Source organism: Salmo salar, chromosome 12, assembly GCF_965601325.2.
Source record: "Salmo salar chromosome 12, fSalSal1, whole genome shotgun sequence".
NCBI lineage: Eukaryota > Metazoa > Chordata > Actinopteri > Salmoniformes > Salmonidae > Salmo > Salmo salar.
In genome coordinates this window covers 32,246,904-32,270,376 of record NC_138302.1, presented here as the reverse complement: position 1 = coordinate 32,270,376, position 23,473 = coordinate 32,246,904, and the positions used below count along the sequence as shown (strand labels likewise).

At 44.1% G+C, this 23,473-nt stretch overlaps 1 protein-coding gene across 2 annotated transcripts; it reads right to left on the bottom strand.

Moving 5' to 3' along the window:
* Positions 1-4,525: 4,525 nt before the first annotated feature.
* LOC123725472 (keratin, type I cytoskeletal 13) lies at positions 4,526-23,093 on the bottom strand. 2 transcript variants are annotated; one of them, XM_082958845.1, is made up of 7 exons: positions 22,128-22,792; positions 21,484-21,566; positions 21,007-21,163; positions 20,608-20,769; positions 20,343-20,468; positions 19,086-19,306; positions 18,185-18,891 (listed from the first exon to the last, which is right to left on the bottom strand). In XM_082958845.1, the coding sequence occupies exons 1-7, from the start codon at positions 22,707-22,709 to the stop codon at positions 18,642-18,644; spliced, it is 1,581 nt and encodes a 526-aa protein (XP_082814971.1). In that variant the 5' UTR covers positions 22,710-22,792; the 3' UTR covers positions 18,185-18,641. The 2 variants fall into 2 exon arrangements, with proteins under 2 accessions (XP_082814972.1, XP_082814971.1); XM_082958846.1 differs by lacking the exons at positions 18,185-18,891; positions 19,086-19,306; positions 20,343-20,468; positions 20,608-20,769 and adding exons at positions 4,526-5,585; positions 5,725-5,886 and having other exon boundaries at positions 22,128-23,093.
* Positions 23,094-23,473: the final 380 nt, after the last annotated feature.

The following is a 23,473-nucleotide window of genomic DNA, read 5'->3' as shown; positions in this document are numbered from 1 at the left end:
ACAGCCATACCCCACTCTTATCCCTCCATTCCCCACTTTCTTTCCTACCCAAACATGGAGGTGTAAAGTTATGCGAGGAGTGTTTTTTGCTTCTGGTCACAAAAGTTGAAGTTTGCATTAGTCAAACATTTCTATCTCTGAAACATCTCCTAAACTCTCCTGGTTTGTGTCGTGTATATGTGTATCTCTCAACTATATAGAATAACATGTGCTATGACATTGGAGTGTGCAATGTACTCTCATGACTATACTTGCATTCTGCAGAATTTTACAAACCCTCAGAAACCGGCATCTGGGTGCTGGCTGGGGATCTGGGATTGTGGGAGGTGGGAGGGGAAGAGAATTAATAACTAATATAATCACAGAAACCTGTCTGTGTGTTGGTGCGTTCCATCACCACGTCTACGTCTCCACTAGGGGCGATAAAGTCCTAGACCACTGTTACTCTATCCACAAGCAAGCATACTAGGCACTTCCACGTCCTCCCTTCGGAAAATCAGATCATGACTCTATACTCCTGCTTCCTATCTACAAGGTCAACCAGGAAGTACCTGTGACGCTCTCCATAGAGAAATGGTCCTCCAATTTGGAGGCTATGCTACAGGACTGCTTTGCTAGCGCTGACTGGAATATGTTCCGGTACTCCGCTGATAGCATCGACAAGCTAACCATCTCCATCAACGGCTTCATTAGGAAATACATCAGCGACGCTGTCCCACAGTGAAGGTTTACTGCTTCCCCAATCAAAAGCCCTGGATTAACTCAGAGGTAAGCTAAAGGACAGGTTTACCGCACAAAGGTTTACCGCAGCCAACACCGAGGCTACGGCTGAGGACACAAAGTCCCGCTACGATCTCCACTGAGCCATCAAACAAGCAAATGGACAATATAGGAACAAGCTGGAATCCTATTACACAGACTCCGCCGCCCGCCGCATGTGGCAGGGGCTATAGTCCATTACGGATTACAAAAGAAGGCCCAGCCATGATCTTCCCAATGATGCCTCTCTACCAGAAGAACTCAATTAATTTAATGTACGCTTCGACAAAAACAACACCGAGCCGTGAATGAGGGCCACCCCATATCCGGAGGACTGGTGGATCTCGCTAGTCAGGTAAACACTCACAAGGCCGTGAGGCCGGACAGCATTCCAGGACACGTTCTCAGAGCTTGCGCAGAACAGCCATTTACAACCTCACCTTGTCTCAGTCTCTAATCCCCACATGTCTCAAGCTGACCACCATCATTCCTGTTCCCAAGAACTCTAAGACTACCTGCCACAATGACTATCGCCCTGTAGGACTCACATCTGTAATCATGAAGTGTTTTGAATGGCTGGTTATGGCACACATCAACTCTATCATTCCAGACACCCTAGAACCTAGACCCACTCCAATTTGCATACTGCCCCAACAGATCCATAGACGACGCAATCTCAATTGCACTCCACATTGATTTCAACCACCTAGATAAGAGTAATACCTATGTGAAAATGCTGTTCATTGACTACAGCTCAGCGTTCAACACCATCGTCTCCTCCAAGACCACGAGGAACCTGTGACTGAACACCTCCTTCTGCAACTGGATCCTGGATTTCCTGATAGGCCGACCCAAGGTGGTGAGGGCAACATAGCCTCCGCCACACTGATCCTCAACACGGGGGCCCCACAGGCGTGTGTGCTTAGTCCCTTCTTGTCCTCCCTGTTCACCCATGACTGCGTGGCCACGCACGACTCCGACACCCTCATCAAATTTGCTGATGAAACAATGGTGGTAGGCCTGATCACCGGTGACTATAACACCACCTACAGGGTGGAGGTCAATGACCTGACAGTGTGGTGCCAGGGCAGCAACATCTCCCTCAACATCAGTAAGACCAAGAAGCTGATCATGGACTACATGAAACAGGGGGGTAAGCACTCCCCCATCCACATCGACGGGGATGCAGTGGAGTGGGTCGAAAGCTTCAAGTTGCTCTGTGTCTAAATCAGTAAGGACTAAAAATGGGCCACACAGTCGTGAAGAAGGCATGACAGCGCGTCTTCCTCCTCAGGAGGTTGAAAAGATTTGGCATGGGCCCTCAAGTCCTCAAAAAGTTCTATAGCTGCACCATTGAGAGCATCATGACTGGCTGCATCACTGCTTGGTATGGCAACTGCACCACCCTCGATCGCATGGTGCTACAGAGGGTGGGGCGGACAGCCCAGTACATCCCTGGGGCCGAGTTCCCTACCATCCATGACTTCTATATCAGGCGGCGTGAAAGGAAGGCCCGGAAAATTGTTGAAGACTCCAGCCACCCAAGCCATAAACTGTTCTCTCTGCTTCCGCATGGCAAGCGGTACCAGTACGTGACACCAACAAGCTCCTGAACAGCTTCTATCCCCAGTCATAAAACTGCTAAATAGCTCATCTCAGTTACCCAGAGGTTTCTCGTAAAAGTTTGCCATTTCTTTTTTATACTTTTGGAGGGATTATGATTACCTTCGTGCCAAGAAAGGAAGAGAAGTCTCCTCCCTTGCAAATGGAAACTCTCGGCCAAAGCCCTCCCTATCGCTAATTTTACAAATTATATAGCCAAGTTGACTTTGTGGCTGTGGAATCTAGTGGAAACCATTTATCATCTGCACACAGGCTTGAAAATCACTGCACCAGTTTACGCACCGCCTTCGCCCCAATCCTGATTCATCCAAATAATCAATTATGAAAACTCAAAACCAGGAACTACTGTCGCTCGTAATCACATTATTCTATGTGAGCCTTGACAGATTTTCACCGTTTCATCTGTCCACGAAAATCTGTCCATGAGATTTTACTAAAAAGCTAACCACTACACAGACAATCTGCATTACCCTTCTTTTTTATTTCTGCACTGACTCTATGCACACTCACAGGACTCTACACACTCACTCACACACACTCACATCGATACTCCAACAAACACACACACACACTAGAGGAACAAGCATTTCGCTACACTTGCATGAACATCTGCTAACCATGTGTGTGTGACAAATAAAATGTGATTTTATTTGACACACACAAACACACACACACACACACACACACTTCATTTTCTCACACACACAGAACACACACACACATTCATGCTGACTCTACACACATACACACACACTCACACACAATCCTCATATATGCTGCTGCTACTCTGTTGTTCAGACACAAGCAAAGAATGTACATGTTTGACAGGAATGAACATGCAGAACCCCCCCAGGGGGAAATGTATGAAGCATGAACTATGTAAAGTGACCTCTGCCTGTCCTCTCCCTTCCAAAAAGATGGCAGACCGCACAATCTAGTGGGCCATGAATATGTCCTAGCTAAATTCCCAAATCTGGCCCTCCTACCAGGATGACTATCTTTCATTCCCTCACCTCTCCACTGCAACTTTTCGTAGGTGTTTGCTATAAATAAGAATGTGTTCTCTTCTCAGTCAATTCACCTGGTAGAATAAGTGTTAAATAAACCACTGGTGTACACCCACCTCTCAGTTTAGATTGCAGGATGTGCCTAAGGGTGGCAGGTAGCCTAACGGTTAGAGAAGCGAGCCAGCAAACGAGTTGACGTCATCACTACTTGTTTTTGTTGACAAGCTGAATCTGTTTAAACTACTAGCACACAGCTCAGACACCCATGCATACCCCACAATACATGCCACCATGCCACCAGGTCTCTTCACAATCCCCAAGTCCAGAACAGACTATAGGAGGGGCAGACAATACTACATAGAGCCATGACTACATGGAACTCTATTCCACATCAGGTAACTGATGCAAGCAGTAGAATCAGATTTGAAAAAACAAGTAAAAATGCATCTTATGGAATAGCGGATTGTAAAGAGACACACACATGCATACATCGTAATAATTTTGTATGGTGGTGTCACGGTTGTCGTAGGAATAAGCGGACCAAAGTGCAGCGTGTGGGTCGTTCCACATTTTATTTATACTGTGAAACTATGCAATACATAAATAAACTGAATGACAACAAAACAACAAACCGTGACGCAGAGGTGAAACATACACTACTCAAAATGAATCTCCCACAAACCCCGGTGGGACAAACACCAACTTAAATATGACCTCCAATTAGAGACAATGATGACCAGCTGCCTCTAATTGGAGATCATCCCAAACATAGCCCAACATAGAAATACAAAACTAGAACAACCCAACATAGAAATACAAAACTAGAACATAACAATATAGAAAAACTAAATTAGAAACCCCCCTGTCACGCCCTGACCTACTCTACCATAGAAAATAAAAACTTACTATGGTCAGGACGTGACAGGTGGTATATTACATTTTGTATCGTACATTTTGTATTGTCGATATGTAGTGGTGTAATAATGTTATATGATGTACTGATTAATCTTTCGTTTTCTATGTAATGTAAGTGCTTTAATGTGTTTGGACCCCAGGAAGAGTAGCTGCTGCCTTGGCTGCAGCTAATGGGAATCCATAATAAATAAAATAAAGACACAGAAAACAGAATTATGGTGTCAGCAAGTCAGAGCATCTTTATTGCATTCACAATGGGGTCTGGTGTTGGTGTTCCATCCAGATGTTGTAGAATATGTTGTTCTGGAGGTGTTAACTATAGAAATAGAATTACCAGAAAAGAAAACCCATTGAAGTCAATGTTCCATGATGGGTGTCTGAGGGGCTTTAGCCATTCCAGAAAGAATAGGAAGATAGTATGGACACCCCATACTAGAGTTAAACAGAGCTGTCCTTAACAGAAAACACAGATAATGAAGATAGTGAATATTCCCTTTGTAGAAGTTGAAATGTATTTTAGGTTGCATGAATAAAGCACTGGGGAACAGCAATACTCCATGTGCTGGCCTCTCATTTCCTATACCCATTCTACTAATTATATTTCAATGGGGTTAACCCATTGCTTGCACCTTGCCACCCACCATTTCCTCTGTGACAATCACCACTTTGTGTGAGGTGGAGGAGCTGGGGCCAGAGCTGGAGGAGCTGAGGCTGTGAGATCAATGATTAGCATCTACATTTTAGTCATTTAGCAGACACTCTTATCCAGAGTGACTTACAGAAGTGAAAGGATAAATTATTATTTATTTTTTTTCTCCATACTGGTCCCCCGTGGGAATCAAACCCACAACCCTGGTGTTGCAAACACCATGCTCTACCAACTGAGCCACACAGGACCTGTGAAAGTTGTAGAAAGTTGTGTAAGTAATGCCCCCTAATGTGTGGTCCGTGTAAATAATTACAGCTCACCATGCTGATGGAGTGGTGCCTGGCTACAACAACTTGAGGGATAGTGTTAGAGTCCAGGTGAAAGTGAGATACTTGAGTGATGGTAGAGAATGATGAAAGAGTCAAATGTTGATTATTGCATAAAGTTGTGTACGTAATGTGCCCTAAACTGTGGTCCTTGGTATGATGTTGGTAATTACATCTCACCATGGTGAGCTGTGACTGCAGTTCGGCTTCCAGGCCCTGCAGTGTGCGACGGATCTCTGAGATCTCTGACTTGGAGGTCTGGAGAACCTCTGTGCTGGACGCCACCTCCTGGTTCAACGTCTCTGTCTGTTAAACACAATAGGTGGTCAATCATCACAGAAACAAGTCAACATTTCAGCTCATGATAGAATGTGACAGCGTTACCAACTAGAAGTAAAGGAACATCTACACCATTAACATATTTTAGGGCTTCTAGAAGTTCTACCTTGGTCTGGAACCAGGACTCCAGGTCACGCTGGTTCTTGGCACTAACGGCCTCGTACTGCTCACGAATCTCAGCCATGACTCTGGTCAGGTTCTCCTGTGGTGTTGCGTCCACTTCCACATTGATCTGTCCAGTCATCTGCATCCTCATGGCCAGCAGCTCCTGTGGAGAAACACATAGTGGTGAGTTAAAAAAATTAAGACATGACTGACCACTGCCTGATGGTAACAACTTGACCTGCCTCTGTCTTCATTATGAATTTGAACACCATTGCTTAGCACAGATGTGCTACCGCCGCTGCCACCCCTTCCACTGCCGAAACCTTAACCGCACCACCACAGGTTAGTCAAGGTAATTTGTAAAGTGACTATGCATAGATAATAAACAGCAAGTAGCAGCAGTATAAAAACAAAGGTGTAGGAGGCAGTGGGGGATGGGGGTCAATGTAAATAGTCCGGGTTGCCATTTGATTAATTGTTCAGCAGTCTTATGGCTTGGGGGTAGAAGCTGTTAAGGAGCCTTTTGGTCCAAGACTTGGCGCTCTGGTGTCGCTTGCCGAGAGAACAGTCTATGACTTCGGTTTCAGGAGTCTTTGACAATTTTGGGGCCTTCCTCTGACACCGCCTGGTATATACTGTAGGTCCTGGATGTCAGGATGCTTGGCCCCAGTGATGTACTGGGCTGTACGCACTACCCTCTGTAGCGCCTTATGGTCAGATGCTGAGCAGTTGCCATACCAGGCGGTGATGCAACCAGTCATCACCGCCTGTCCTTTTCCTTAAACATAACAGTCCATTATTGCTTCATAGTGTTTATGATTTTATGCATAGACTCACGTACCATTATATTAAGTTTCACTCAACTTTATGCATTTTCCATCCACTGTAGTTGTCTGCAGGTCCAACAAAAGTAGTTTTCCTTCCCTTTCCAACTTTATAGCACCATGGGATGAGTCATTACTCCAGGCATCGTACCCCATGAAAAATCACCTCAGATGGGATTAATGATAGAACGTACTGTCCTTTTGCCTTAACACCTTGGCAAGGAATTTGGCATCTGCAGCGTGCAAGAACAAGCTATTGCTTGTTTGCATATTTCCATATAACCAGAGCATGCTCCAGATGTTGCCATTTGAGTCCTATGTTCTGTATGTGGGAAAGTTGATTTGCATTTGGTTAAAGCCAATGGGCATTGCAGAAGTTATGTTCTCATGTTAATGATTTGCAGTAGAATGGATTATTGTGACATTGGTGGAGACGTTGCACTGTATACAGCTATTGCCTTTAAGTCAACACGGTCTAACTAGAATGTGTAACAGAAAAGTTACATTTAACCTTTGTAGGTAAATTGTCACCATAGCTGACATATTATTAACACGTAAGTTGCAGTGACATCTCACTGGGCTCACCATGTCATTTCTGTAATGAACACGAGGGAGACAGAGAGCTGGTTTCAAGCGCAGGGCACAGCAGGTGTTTAATGTAAAGGACCATAGGAGGAGGCAGGTAGCTGGGTCCAGGGGCAGGCAGCAGGTCATACACAGAGGTCCAAAAGGGCAACAGTACAGGCAGGGAAAAGGCTAGTTACGTAGTCCGGGAGATCAGGCAATAGGTAGATAACAGGAAATCTGATAGGCTAAAGTACAGGCAAAAGGCGTCGTTAGTGAGGCAGGCAAAAACTATCATACATAGGAGGATTAAATCACGCGAAAACCAGCGCACCGAATAGATGTGTGTCCAAAAACAAACAATACTTCACAACGATTGGGTGCAATGAACTGAACTAAACAGTGTGTGATAATGACATACAGGTGTGTGAATAGGTTATCAGAATTAGGGTGATTGGGATCTGGAGAGTGAGCTGCGTGCAGGGGATCTATGTGTTTGAGAGTGTGAGTTGGAAGCAGACGTTACAATTTCAACATGGACAATTGGGTGATATTTGGTTGAGATGTTGATCAATGAGATTATACCCTATATTCACCCATTCAAAAAGACAGACAAAAGTTTCTTGAAATCCCAAGGTGTTTTCACTATGCTTTAAACCATCCAAAAACAATGGACCAACGTTGTCTGATTTTTCGTTTAGTTGTCACCTAAATGTGTTATATCTGCACTTTCAACCGTTTAGCACAACGTTCAAATGGAAAAACTACGACAGAAATGTTGTGTGTTTGTACAACTCAAAGTGATGTCCCTGTGCTTCATCTAATAGCACAACCAAATGAGTTGAATTGCAGTTTGCATTAAAAGTACATGGTGCAAGCAAGGGCGGACTAGAACCAGAAATGTGGCCCTGGCATTTCTGTTTTAAAGCTAAGTTCCTGCAATACTACTTCGTTTAGCATGACATCTATTGTTGGGTATGCTATTTCATGATAATAATTATGATAAAATGTAGTCTAGAGTAAATTGCACTGCCATATACCACTCTTATCCCTCCATTCCCCACTTTCTTTCGTACCCGCATTACTCACAAACCCAGAGGAGTAAAATTAACACAGTGTATTTGCCTCTGGTCACAAAAGTTGAAATTTGCATTAGTCAAACATTTCTATCTCTATAACATCTCCTAAACTCTCCTGGTTTGTGTCGTGCATATATGCATCTCTCAACTATATAGAATAACATGTGCTATGACATGGCAGTGTGCAATGTACTCTCATGACCATACCTGCACTCTGCAGGCTTTTACAAACCCTCAGAAACTGGCATCTTGGTGCTGGCGTGGGATCGAGGATTGTGGGAGGTGGAAGGGGTTCATGTGGTCCATAATAGCCCTTTTCTTTTATACACTTCCTTGTCTTCACCATTAGCCTTTGCAACCTCAAAAATAAAATGTTCTGTCTGTATGTTGTATTTAATTATTGGTATTGATAATTAATATAATCACAGAAACCTGTATCTGGGATGTTCTTTCCCATCAACACGTCTCCTTCTCCAGTAGGGGCGATAAAGTCCTAGACCACTGTTACTCTATCCACAAGCAAGCATACAAGGCCCTTCCTCGTCCCCACTTCGGCAAATCAGATCATGACTCTATACTCCTACTTCCTGTCTACAAGGTCAAACAGGAAATACCCTTCTCCATAGAGGAATGGTCCCCCGAATCGGAGACTAAGCTACAAGACTGCTTTGCTATCGCTGACTGGAATATTTTACGTTACTCAGCCGATATCATCGACAAGCTAACCACCTCCGTCAACGGCTTTATTAGGAAATACATCAGCGACGCTGCTTCCCCAATCAAAAGCCCTGATTTAACACAGAGTTTGGCGCTAAGCTAAAGGACAGGTTTAGCGCACACAGGAATATCGCAGCCAACTCCAAGGCAATGGCTGAGGACACAAACAAGTACAAGAAGTCCTGCTATGATCTCCAGACAGCCATCAAACAAGCAAAAGGACAACATAGGAACACGCTGGAATCCTATTACACAGACTCCGACACCCGCCGCATGTGGCAAGGGCTATAGTCCATTACGGATTACAAAGGAAGGCCCAGCCATTATCTTCCCAATGATGTCAATCTACTAGAAGAACTCAATGCATTTAATGCACGCTTCAACAAAAACAACACCGAGCCGTGCATGAGCGCACCCGCCGATTCAGAGGTCTGAGGGATCTCGCTAATCAGGTTATCCTGTTATGGCTAGGGGGCAGTATTTTCACAGCCGGATAAGAAACGTACCCGATTTAATCTGATTATTACTCCTGCCCAGAAACTAGAATATGCATATAATTATTAGCTTTGGAAGAAAACACTCCAAAGTTTCTAAAACTGTTTGAATGGTGTCGGTGAGTATAACAGAACTCATTTGGCAGGCCAAAACCTGAGAAGATTCCATGCAGGAAGTGCCCTGTCTGACAATTTCTTGCCCTTCTTGATTATCTCTATCCATTACAGGGGATCTCTGCTGTTATGTGACACTTCCTACGGCTCCCATGGGCTCTCAGAAGGCGGCAAAAAGCTGAATCGTGGCTTTGCAGGCTCTGGCTGAAACAAAGTAGCCGCGTTTGGATAGTGGCTGGTCACAGTACTGTGAGACTCAGGCTCGTGCCCGAGTCGACCCCATGCTTTATTTTCTTTCGTCTGTTTACCTAAACGCAGATTCCCGGTCGGAATATTATCGTTTTTTTACGAGAAAAATTGCATAAAAATTGATTTTAAACAGCGGTTGACATGCTTCGAAGTACGGTAATGGAATTTAAAAAAATATTTTGTCACGAAATGCGCCATGCTCGTGACCCTTATTTACACTTCGGATAGTGTCTTCAACGCACGAACAAAATGCCGCTATTTGGATATAACAATGGATTATTTTGAACCAAACCAACATTTGTTAATGAAGTAGCAGTCCTGGGAGTGCATTCTGACGAAGAACACCAAAGGTAATCAAACTTTTCTAATAGTAAATCGGAGTTTGGTCAGGGCTAAACTGGGTGGGTGTCTAAATAGCTAGCCGTGATGGCTGGGCTATCTACTCAGAATATTGCAAAATGTGCTTTCACCGAAAAGCTATTTTAAAATTGGACACCTCGATTGCACAAAGGAATTCTGTATCTATAATTCTTTAAATAATTGTTATTTTTTTTTGTGAACGTTTATCGTGAGTAATTTAGTAAATTCACCGGAGGTTTGCGGGGGGTATGCTAGTTCTGAACATCACATGCTAATGTAAAAAGCTGGTTTTTGAAAAAAGTATTTAGTCAGCCACCAATTGTGCAAGTTCTCCCACTTAAAAAGATGAGAGAGGCCTGTAATTTTCATCATAGGTACACGTCAACTATGACAGACAAAATGAGAGAAAAAATCCAGAAAATCACATTGTAGGATTTTTTATGAATTTATTTGCAAATTATGGCGGAAAATAAGTATTTGGTCACCTACAAAAAAGCAAGATTTCTGGCTCTCACAGACCTGTAACTTCTTCTTTAAGAGGCTCCTCTGTCCTCCACTCGTTACCTGTATTAATGGCACCTGTTTGAACTTGTTATCAGTATAAAAGACACCTGTCCACAACCTCAAACAGTCGCACTCCAAACTCCACTATGGCCAAGACCAAAGAGCTGTCAAAGGACACTAGAAACAAAATTGTAGACCTGCACCAGGCTGGGAAGACTGAATCTACAATAGGTAAGCAGCTTGGTTTGAAGAAATCAACTGTGGGAGCAATTATTAGGAAATGGAAGACATACAAGATCACTGATAATCTCCCTCGATCTGGGGCTCCACGCAAGATCTCACCCCGTGGGGTCAAAATGATCACAAGAACGGTGAACAAAAATCCCAGAACCACACGGGGGGACCTAGTGAATGACCTGCAGAGAGCTGGGACCAAAGTAACAAAGCCTACCATCAGTAACACACTACGCCGCCAGGGACTCAAATCCTGCAGTGCCAGACGTGTCCCCCTGCTTAAGCCAGTACATGTCCAGGCCCATCTGAAGTTTGCTAGAGAGCATTTGGATGATCCAGAAGAGGATTGGGAGAATGTCATATGGTCAGATGAAACCAAAATATAACTTTTTGGTAAAAACTCAACTCGTCGTGTTTGGAGGACAAAGAATGCTGAGTTGCATCCAAAGAACACCATACCTACTGTGAAGCATGGGGGTGGAAACATCATGCTTTGGGGCTGTTTTTCTGCAAAGGGACCAGGACGACTGATCCGTGTAAAGGAAAGAATGAATGGGGCCATGTATCGTGAGATTTTGAGTGAAAACCTCCTTCCATCAGCAAGGGCATTGAAGATGTAGCGTGGCTGGGTCTTTCAGCATGACAATGATCCCAAACACACCGCCCGGGCAACGAAGGAGTGGCTTCGTAAGAAGCATTTCAAGGTCCTGGAGTGGCCTAGCCAGTCTCCAGATCTCAACCCCATAGAAAATATTTGGAGGGAGTTGAAAGTCCGTGTTGCCCAGCGACAGCCCCAAAACATCACTGCTCTAGAGGAGATCTACATGGAGGAATGGGCTAAAATACCAGCAACAGTGTGTGAAAACCTTGTGAAGACTTACAGAAAACGTTTGACCTGTGTCATTGCCAACAAAGGGTATATAACAAAGTATTGAGATAAACTTTTGTTATTGACCAAATACTTATTTTCCACCATAATTTGCAAATAAATTCATTAAAAATCCTACAATGTGATTTTCTGGATTTTCTTTTCTCATTTTGTCTGTCATAGTTGAAGTGTACCTATGATGAAAATTACAGGCCTCTCTCATATTTTTAACCTCTCTGGGCTAGGCGGGACGAATTCGTCCCACCTACGTAACAGCCACTTTAAGCCTGTGGCGCGATTTTCAAAACCTTAAAAATCCTATTACTTCAATTTCTCAAACATATGACTATTTTACAGCTATTTAAAGACAAGACTCTCGTTAATCTAACCACACTGTCCGATTTCAAAAAGGCTTTACAACGAAAGCAAAACATTAGATTATGTCAGCAGAGTACCAAGCCAGAAATAATCAGACACCCATTTTTCAAGCCAGCATATAATGTCACCAAAACCCAGAAGACAGCTAAATGCAGCACTCACCTTTGATGATCTTCATCAGATGACAACCCTAGGACATTATGTTACACAATACATGCATGTTTTGTTCAATCAAGTTCATATTTATATCAAAAACCAGCTTTTTACATTAGCATGTGACGTTCAGAACTAGCATACCCCCCGCAAACTTCCGGGGAATTCGCTAACATTTTACTAAATTACTCACGATAAACGTTCACAAAAAGCATAACAATTATTTTAAGAATTATAGATACAGACCTCCTCTATGCACTCGATATGTCCGATTTTAAAATAGCTTTTTGGTGAAAGCACATTTTGCAATATTCTAAGTACATAGCCCAGGCATCACGGGCTAGCTATTTAGACACCCGGCAAGTTTAGCACTCACCATAATCATATTTACTATTATAAAAGTTTGATTACCTTTTGTTGTCTTCGTCAGAATGCACTCCCAGGACTGCTACTTCAATAACAAATGTTGGTTTGGTCCAAAATAATCCATCGTTATATCCGAATAGCGGCGTTTTGTTCGTGCGTTCTAGACACTATCCGAAATGGTAAAGAAGGGTCGCGCGCATGGCGCAATTCGTGACAAAAAAATTCTAAATATTCCATTACCGTACTTCGAAGCATGTCAACCGCTGTTTAAAATCAATTTTTACGGCATTTTTCTCGTAGAAAAGCGATAATATTCCGACAGGGAATCTCCTTTTCGGCAAACAGAGGAAAAAATCACAAAGGCGGGGGCGGTCGGGTCACGCGCCTAAGCCCAGTGTCCCTTGATCGGCCACTTGAGAAAGGCGATAATGTGTTTCAGCCTGGGGCTGGGATGACGACATTCTGTTTTTTCCCGGGCTCTGAGCGCCTATGGACGACGTAGGAAGTGTCACGTTAGAGCAGAGATCCTTAGTAAAAGATAGAGATGGAAAAGAAGTTCAAGAAATGGTCAGACAGGCCACTTCCTGTAAAGGAATCTCTCAGGTTTTGACCTGCCATTTGAGTTCTGTTATACTCACAGACACCATTCAAACAGTTTTAGAAACTTTAGGGTGTTTTCTATCCATATGTAATAAGTATATGCATATTCTAGTTACTGGGTAGGAGTGGTAACCAGATTAAATCGGGTATGTTTTTTATCCAGCCGTGTCAATACTGCCCCCTAGCCCTAACAGGTTAAGTGGGAGAACTTGCACAATTGGTGGCTGACTAAATACTTTTTTGCCCCACTGTAAATATGAACTTGATTGAACAAAACATGCATGTATTGTATAACATAATGTCCTTGGTGTGTCATCTGATGAAGATCATCAAAGGTTAGTGCTGCATTTAGCTGTGGTTTTGTTTTTTGTGACATTATATGCTAGCTTGAAAAATGGGTGATTATTTCTGGCTGGGTACTCTGCTGACATAATCTAATGTTTTGCTTTCGCTGTAAAGCCTTTTTGAAATCGGACAGTGTGGTTAGATAAAGGAGAGTCTTGTCTTTAAAATGCTGTGAAATAGTCATATGTTTGAAAAATGGAAGTTTTTGTATTTTTGAGGAATTTGTAATTCGCGCCACGCCTATCATTGGATATTGGAGCAGGCGTTCCGCTAGCAGAACGTCTAGATGTAAGAGGTTAACACTCAGTATTCCATGGCACGTTCTCAGTGCGTGCGCAGAACAGCCATTAACAACCTCTCCTTGTCTCAGTCTCTAATCCCCACGTCTCAAGCTGACCCCCATCATTCCTGTTCCCAAGAACTCTAAGACTACCTGCCACAATGACTACCGCCATGTAGGACTCACATCTGTAATCATGAAGTGTTTTGAAAGGCTGGTTATGGCACACATCAACTCCATCATTCCAGACACCCTAGACCAACTCCAATTTGCATACCGCCCCAACAGATCAACGCATACTCAATTGCACTCCACACTGCTCTCACCCACCAAGAGAAGAGGAATACCTATGTGAGAATGCTGTTCATTGACACCTCCCTCTGCAACTGGATCCTGGATGGTGAGGGTAGGCAACATAACCTCCGCCACACTGACCATCAACATGGCGGCCCCAAAAGGGTGTGTGCTTAGTCCCTTCTTGTTCTCCCTGTTCACCAATCGACTGCTTGGCCACGCACGACTCCGACACCATCAACTTTGCTGACACGACGGTGGTAGGCCTGATCACCGGTGACTATGAGACCGCTTACAGGAAGGAGGTCAGTGATCTGACAGTGTGGTGCCAGGACAACAACCTCTCCCTCAACATCAGTAAGACCAAGGAGCTGATCGTGGACAACATTAGAGGAGGGTGAGGACTCCCCCATCCACATCGATGGGGATGTAGTGGAGTGGGTCGAGAGCTTCAAGTTCCTCGGTGTCCAAATCACTAAGGACTTCAAATAGCCCACACACACAGTCGTGAAGAAGGCATGACAGCGCGTCTTCCTCCTCAGGAGGTTGAAAAGATTTGGCATGGGCCCTCAAGTCCTCAAAAAGTTATATAGCTGCACCATTGAGAGCATCATGACTGGCTGCATCACTGATTGGTATGACAACTGCACCACCCTCGATTTCATGGTGCCACAGAGGGTGGGGTGGACAGCCCAGTACATCCCTGGGGCCAAGCTCCCTACCATCCATGACTTCTATATCAGGCGGTGTGAAAGGAAGGCCCAGAAAAGACACCAGCCACCCAAGCCATAAACTGTTCTCACGGCAAGTGGTACCAGTACGTGACACCAACGGGCTCCTGAACAGCTTCTGTCCTCAGCCATAAAATGGCTAAATAGCTCATCTCAGTTACCCAGAAGCTTCTCGTAAAAGTTTGCCATTTCCTTTTTTTTCTTTTGGAGGGAATTTCATTAACAATTATGATTACCTTTGTGCAAAGGAAGGAAGCGAAGTTTCCTCCTTCGCCACATGGAAACTCTCGGCTAAAGTCCTCCCTTTAATTATTTTCACCAGTATTTATCTTGACTTTGTGGCTGTGGAATCTAGTGGAAACCGCTTATCATCCGCACACAGGCTTAAAAATCACGGTACCAGTTTACGCACCGCCTTCGCCCCAATTCTGATTCATCCAAATAATCAATGATGAAAACAGAAAAACAGAAACCACTGCCGCTGGTAATCACATTATTCTACGTGAGCCTTGACGGATTCTCGCCGTTTCATCTGTCCACGAAAATCTGTCGACGAGATTTTAAATAGCTAACCCAATCACTACACGGCCTATCTGTACTGACCCTTTTTATGGATTTCTTTATTTTTGCACGTACTTTATGCACCCTCGCAGGACTCTACACACTCACATTGATACTCCAACACACACACACACACACACACACACACACACACACACACACACACACACACACACACACACACACACACACACACACACACACACACACACACACACACACACACACACACACACACACACACACACACACACACAAACACAGTCTTGCACAGCTAACCGTGTGGGGACATACAATTCAGTCCCATTCAAAATCCTATTTTCCTTGACCCGTAGCCTTACCTTAACCCTAACCCTAACCTTAAACCCATACCCTAACCTTACCCTAAACCTAACCCTAGCTCCTAAACCTAACCCTAAAACTAACCCTAGCTCCTAAACCTAATTCTAACCCTAACACTAATTCTAACCTTAACCCCAAACCCCCTGGAAATAGCCTTTGTCCTTGTGGGGATCAACAAAATGTCTCCAGTTGGTCAAAATGTTGTTTGTTTTCTATTTTTGTTGTGAATTCTGGTCCCCACAAGTATAGTTAAACACGTCCACCCACACACACACACACGCACACACACACACACACACACACACACACACACACACACACACACACACACACACACACACACACACACACACACACACACACATTTTGTTACAATTTGTTAGATTACTTGTTAGATAATACTGCACTGTCGGAACTAGAAGAACAAGCATTTCGCTACACTCACATGAACATCTGCTAACCATGTGTGTGTGACAAATAAAATTTGATTTGATTTGACACACACAAATACACACACACACACACACTTCATTTTCTCACACACACAGAACACACACACACATTCATGCTGACTCTACACACATGCACACACACTCACACACACAATCATCATATACGCTGCTGCTACTCTGTTGATCAGACACAAGCAAAGAATGTACATGTTTGACAGGAATGAACATGCAGAACCCCCCCAGGAGAAAATGTATGAAGCATGAACTATGTAAAGTGACCTCTGCCTGTCCTCTCCCCTCCAAAAAGATGGCAGACCGCACAATCTGGTGGGCCATGATTATGTCCTAGCTAAATTCCCAAATCTGGCCCTCCAACCGTGATGACCATCTAATCATCCCAAGCTTTCTAATGGACTTTTTCACCCCCTCAGCTCTCCCCTGCAGCTATTCCCAGGTTGTTGCTATAAATAAGAATGAGTTCTCTTCTCAGTCAATTCACCTGGTAGAATACAGGTTAAATAAAGCAATGGTGTACACCCACCTCTAAGATTGGATTGCAGCTTGTGCCTACTGTGCAATCACCCATAAAGGGTGGCAGGTAGGCTAGCAGTTAGAGAGGGGAGCCAGCAAGATTGAATCCCGGGTCCGACGGGAAAAATCAGTCGGGAAGTGAGCTGGCAACCGGAGGATTACTGGTATCAAATCTTAGACATCATTGCCTGCTGTTGTGCCCTTGAGCAAGGCACTTAACCCCCCACAACAAAAGCTCAGTTTTAGTTTGATTTTAGTTTGATTCTTTATATAAATAGTGCATGCAAAAGCTTGTTTGTGTGTAAACTAAGGTATACCGCTTCATTTTAGCCTCAACCTTTTGTAATTCATAACTTATTATCTGTTTGTTTGTGGCTGTCACACGGAGCAGAGTACAGCAGTGCAACGTTGTCACCACTGTCACTCACCAGATTCACCTGTAACTCAACCCCTGTCCATTGGCATTACGTAACTGGTTCTTCCAGACATACAATGTAGAAACAAACAGACGCCCTTTTCTTGAACAAATATGTCATGAAGAAGACATTCTATAGCAATATTCTCTAGAATACAATCTAGTGATATTATGGCTTTTACAACCAATGCTAAATCAGAAATGTGCAGTCAGTTTGTCAGTCCGCATTGACATGTTCACACAAAGAAGGAGCTAGGGAAATGCAATCAGTTTAGATAAAAGCAATTCATCTGAATGCATGAATTACTATATTGGATGAAGGCAGAAGACACATTTCAGTTGAATGCATTCAGTTGTGCAACTGACTAGGTATCCCCCTTTCCCTTTCCCTTACATGTGTCTGCATCTTGATTTATGGCTGTGCACCACTGTGAGTAGAGCACTCTACTTTTCAAGCCTTGTATGAGTTTCTCAAGTCACCCACAGTCATATCTGTCAACACTAACCCTCTAACTCCACTGTGTGGTCTCACTTGTTTCAGAGATATTAATGCTTTATCATAGACTGACTATATGAATCTGTGAGTATGGATGTCATAGCAGATACATTTTGTGCTCTCATTTCATAAGACTTGATTTCAATTTACATCTTTCCACCAAAACATTGTGTCCAGCACTAGAGTTGACTCCACAAACACTCTCCATACAGTATATAACTCTGAATCTAATGCTTGAAAAATTGAGTTTGATTAATACAGATAGAATTATATAATTTTGCTGACAACTTGCATTCAAGTTTCTACGATCAGCATTTCAAAAAATATTGGCAAGTATTAAACTCAGTACAAGTGAATGTCCTAAATATATTCAAGATCATACTGACACATATACTTTCTCAAGACAATATAATTGGCCTCATGTGCAAAAGATGACAACTTATATGATAGTCAGATGTATAGGAGCATGCCAGATCAGATACATCAAGTTGAAAGACACAGAAAACAGAATGATGGTGTCAGCAAGTCAGAGCATCTTTATTGTATTCACAATGGGGTCTGTTGTTGGTGTCCCATCCAGATGTAGTAGAATATGTTGTTCTGGAGGTGTTAACCATAGAAATAGAATTACCAGAAAATAAATCCCCATTCAAGTCAATGTTCCATGATGGGTATCTGAGGGGCTTTAGCCATTCTAGAAAGTATAGCAGGACGTTAAGCACATCTTAAACTAGAGTAATCCAGAGCTGGCCTAAACAAATAACACTGATAACGAGGATAGGGATTTTTTTATCTGACAAATACTTTTTATAAGTTGGAACATTGTATTTTAGGTTGCATGAATAAAGGACTGGGGAACCGTAATATTCCACTTTCTGGCCTCTCATTTCCAATAACCATTCTAGTAATTATATTTCTATGTAGTTAACCAATTGCTTGCCGCAGTGCTCGCTGTGTGTCTAGGACCTTAAGAGGTGTGTTTGGTTTCACTTGAGGAGACAACCTTGCCATCCACCATTTCCTCTGTGACAATCACCACCTTGCGTGCGGTGGAGGTGGATGAGCTGGGGCCAGAGCTGGCGGAGCTGAGGCCGGAGCTGAGGCCAGAGCTGGAGGAGCTGAGGCTGGAGTTGAGGCCGGAGCTGAGGCCGGAGCTAGAGGAGCTGATGTGGGAGCTGGAGGAGCTGTGGCCAGATTTCGAGGAGCTGTGAACGAGGCTGTTAGGAAGGGAAACCAATGGCTAGCATAGTTAGCATCTATGATCTATGATCATAGTAAATATCTATTAAAGGTTACATAGCTGTAGATTCATGTCAAAAGTAACCATGGCTCAAACTAAGGTCAACTTCAAATGAACATTGTTTTTAAAAATCAAATGTTGAGGGAGACATCCAATCGCTTCCTGCCTTACCCGCTAGCCTCTCCATCCAGCAGCCTCCTATACTCAGCGATCTCCATCTCTAGGCGTGTCTTGATGTCCAGCAGCATCTTGTACTCCTGGCCCTGGCGTTCCATGTCGCTGCGGAGGGACACTAGCTGCTCCTCCAGACTGGTCACTTGGTCTTGGAGGCGTCCCAGCTGCATGGAGTAACGGTCCTCTGTCTCCGCCAGCGTGTTCTCCAGGGAGCCTTTCTATTGGCCGGGAGAGACAGAGATGATAAGTCAAAAACTGTGGGAGTAGTTTTGGAATTTGGAATGTTTACTGTCATACTGAAAAAGTTAGCTCGAGTAATTGAATGTGAAGGCAGTAAGAGGTTATCTATAGTAAAGTACAACACAAAGATGCTTGTCCTAGATCCCAAGAAACAAAGAGATCTTCTGTTGAATCTGACAATTCATCTTGATGGTTGTACAGTCGTCTCAAATAAAACTGTGAAGGACCTCGGCGTTACTCTGGACCCTGATCTCTGTTTTGACGAACATATCAATACTGTTTCAAGGACAGCTTTTTTCCATCTACGTAACATTGCAAAAATCTGAAACTTTCTGTCCAAAAATGATGCAGAAAAATGTAGACATGCATTTGTCACTTCTAGGTTAGACTACTGCAATGATCTACTTTCTGGCTACCTGGATAAAGCACTAAATAAACTTCAGTTAGTGCTAAACACGGCTGCTAGAATCCTGACTAGAACCAAAACATGTGATCATATTAGTCCATTGCTAGCCTCTCCACACTGGCTTCCTGTTAAGGCAAGGGCTGATTTCAAGGTTTTACTGCTAACCTACAAAGAATTACATGGGCTTGCTCCTACCTATCTTTCCGATTTGGTCCTGCCGTACATACCTACACGTACGTTATTGTCACAAGACGCAGGCCTCCTAATTGTCCCTAGAATTTCTGAGCAAACAGCTGGAGGCAGGGCTTTCTCCTATAGCGCTCCATTTTTATGGAATGGTCTGCCTACCCATGCGAGAGACGCAGACTCGGTCTCAATCTCTTCAGTAGGTCCTATGATTGAGTGTATTCTGATTTGATTTGATTTGGTGCCTGGCTATAACAACTTGAGGGATAGTGTTAGATTCTAGGTGAAAGTAAGGTACTTGAGGAATGGTAGAGAATGATGAAAGTGTCAAATATTGATTATTGATAAAAGTTGCAGAAAGTTGTGTAGGTAATGTGCCCTAAACTGTGGTCCTTGGTCAGATGTTTGTAATTACGGCTCACCATGGTGAGCTGTGACTGCAGTTCGGCTTCCAGGCCCTGCAGTGTGCGACGGATCTCTGAGATCTCTGACTTGGAGGTCTGGAGAACCTCTGTGCTGGACGCCACCTCCTGGTTCAACGTCTCTGTCTGTTAAACACAATAAGTGGTCAATCATCACAGGATCAAACCAACATTTCAGCTCATGATGGAATGTCACAATGTTACTAACTAGAAGTAAAGGAACATCTACACAATGAACATAGTTTATAGGTTCTAGAGGTTCTACCTTGGTCTGGAACCAGGACTCCAGGTCGCGCTGGTTCTTGGCACTAACGGACTCGTACTGCTCACGGATCTCAGACATGACTCTGGTCAGGTCCTCCTGTGGTGCTGCGTCCACTTCCACGTTGATTTGTCCAGTCATCTGCGTCCTCATGGCAAGCAGCTCCTGTGGAGAAAAACATAGTGGTGAGTTTAAAGGATTAAGAAGTAACTAACCTCTGCCTGATGGTAACAACTTGACCTGCCCTCTATCTTCATTATACATTTGAACACCATTGCTTGATACAGATGTGCTTGAAAGCCAGCAATGGTGTTCTAGTGAAGACCCATAGCAGGTTGACATGGTCAATAGATGTAATACATTAAGGGACTGTATGGATATGTTCCATCAGCCCACACCCACCTCCTCATGGTTCTTCTTGAGATAGATGAGCTCCTCCTTCAGCCCCTCGATCTGCATCTCCAGGTCAGATCTGGCCATGGTCATCTCGTCCAGCATCCTCTTCAGCCCGGCGATGTCCGCCTCCACTGACTGACGCATGGCCAGCTCGTTCTCATACCTGAGAGATGGAGAGAGCTTAGGTCAAAGAACTGCCGGAATGTGTTCCTCTGTGAGAATAGCAGGGGTTATAGATTCTAGCATTGCATTAAGTTTTGGGAAAATAACAGAAAGTAACACCAGGCTTCTGATATGTCTGTTAGGTGGGTGTGGTTATGGTGGAGGTGAAGGGTAATGTCATTTGGTATACTTTTAATAGATTCAACACAAAATGTAATAAAAAACAGTATGAGGGTTTTTACAGATTTGGGGTTATTCCATGTGGTTAATGTAATGCACCAGCAGTGTACTGTATCTGTGGATGGTGTAGGGTGTACTTACTTGTTTCTGAAGTCATCTGCAGCGAGCTTTGCGTTGTCGATGTTCAGATAGATACTTCCGTTCAAGCAGGTGGCAGCCTGGATCTGAGTGGTGGAGGATGGCAAAAACATTTCAGGATGGGGTATTCATGGAATTTGATACAAATGCAGTACACACAAACTGTGATACCACAATGTAATGATTGAGTTCTGAGTTTCAGCTGCACTGTAAATGATAGACCATAGAATCATTACAGGGACCCTGTTGTCATTATGATCATTGTAAACCATGACATGACACAAAGAAACAATTTGCGACTTCTGCATTCGCCTAGGGGCTATTAAGAGAGAGGAAGGATTGGCTTCAATGATCTGCTTTATTTTCAATGCTTCAGCTGCAAATATGCATACTGTCTTTGCATCTATCTTTGGTGCAAATTCTTGTTTGAATCAATTATAACAAATGTATATAATTTAGCATTTTCTAAAAGTCATATTAATTTCTCTATTAGTAACTTGTTGGAAAAACAAGCTGATGACGTGTACACCATGTACGTGTACTCTCTAACAAAGAATAATATTTTCACAATGCAGACATTATCATGCTTTGACATGCTGTGATGTCATCATTGAGTGCTATTGCCGTCTAGGAGACATGTCACATACCTTTTCCTGAAGATCGGCGATAGTAGCGTGGAAGCCAGAGTAGTCGCGAGCGCTGGGGGACGTCTTACTCTCAAGGAACTGACGGATCTTCAACTCCAGCTCACCATTGGCTGCCTCCAGCGAGCGCACCTTCTCCAAGTAGGTGGACAGGCGGTCGTTCAGGTTCTGCATTGTGGCCTTCTCATTGACCGACACATGGAGGTCGGCTCCACCGCCGCCACCACCACCCCCACCCATGCCAAAACCATAACTGCCGCCGCCACCCCCTCCCATGCCGAAACCATAACCGCCACCGCCGCCACCCCCTCCCATTCCGAAACCATAACCGCCACCACCACCTCCGCCACCGGAACCGAACGAGGAGCTAGAGATGCGCACCCCAGAGCCTCCTGCTCCTCCATACACACTGCCGGCCCTCATGGCAGTGACACGGCCTCCTCCACCGCCACAACCACCCATCGAGGAGAAGCGGGAGGAACCCATACCCATTCCACCTCCACCTCCAGACCTCATGGACATGGTGCCACCTCCGCCTCCACCTCCGCTGCTGCTGTAGGACATGCTAGATCTGGAGAAGGACATGGCTGCTGAGAGGGAGTCTGCCTGCCTGGGATGAAGAGGAGAGAGAATGTGGTGCACTGCCCAGCCACTGTTCCCTTTTTATGCTGCACAGGGCAGGAGGGAGGGAGGTTGGGAGTAGGACATCGGTGGGAGATGCAGAAGGGAGGAGAAGGGAGGAATACAGGGAGTCATTACCTCATGTAGGGCAGGGCAGGGCAGGGCAGGGCTCCTCCACCCACTTTGACAACCTGCTGGCAATCGCGAGAATGCAGAAGGAGATGGTGTGCCAAAGACACACCAGAAGGGCTTTCCAAGAGGTGTTGAGTATTCCAGGGTGGTCCAGTCTTTGTCCAAAAACAATGGATAAATGTTGCCATAAATCAGAAGGGTGCAGTCAGTCAGTCAGTGTACATTGGCGTGTTCACACAAACAAGGTGCCAGGCCAGTGCAATTCATTTTGATAAAAGCAATTAATCTGAACGCATTAATCACTATATCATCTATCATACGGTACATGGCCAAAAGGTATGTGGACACACCTTCAAATTTGTAGATTTGGCAATTTCAGCCAAACCCGTTGCTGACAAGTGTATAAAATCGAGCACACAGCTATGAAATCTCCATAAACTAACATTGGCAGTAGAATGGCTTTCATGAAGAGCTCAGTGACTTTCAACGTGGCACCGTCATAGGATGCCACCTTTCCAACAGGTCAGTTTGTCAAATTTCTGCCCTGCTAGTGCTGCCCCAGTCAACTGTAAGTGCTGTTATCGTGAAGATGAAAC

Excerpts from the sequence above, each read along its gene's own strand:
- LOC123725472 (XM_082958845.1), bottom strand. The coding sequence starts at position 22,709 with ATGTCCTTCTCCAGATCTAGCATGTCCTACAGCAGCAGCGGAGGTGGA. Across the intron at positions 20,469-20,607 it reads AGTCCTGGTTCCAGACCAAG|ACAGAGACGTTGAACCAGGA; the intron begins GTAGAACCTCTA and ends TGTGTTTAACAG. Across the intron at positions 18,892-19,085 it reads CTGGATGGAGAGGCTAGCGG|CCTCGTTCACAGCTCCTCGA; the intron begins GTAAGGCAGGAA and ends CCTTCCTAACAG.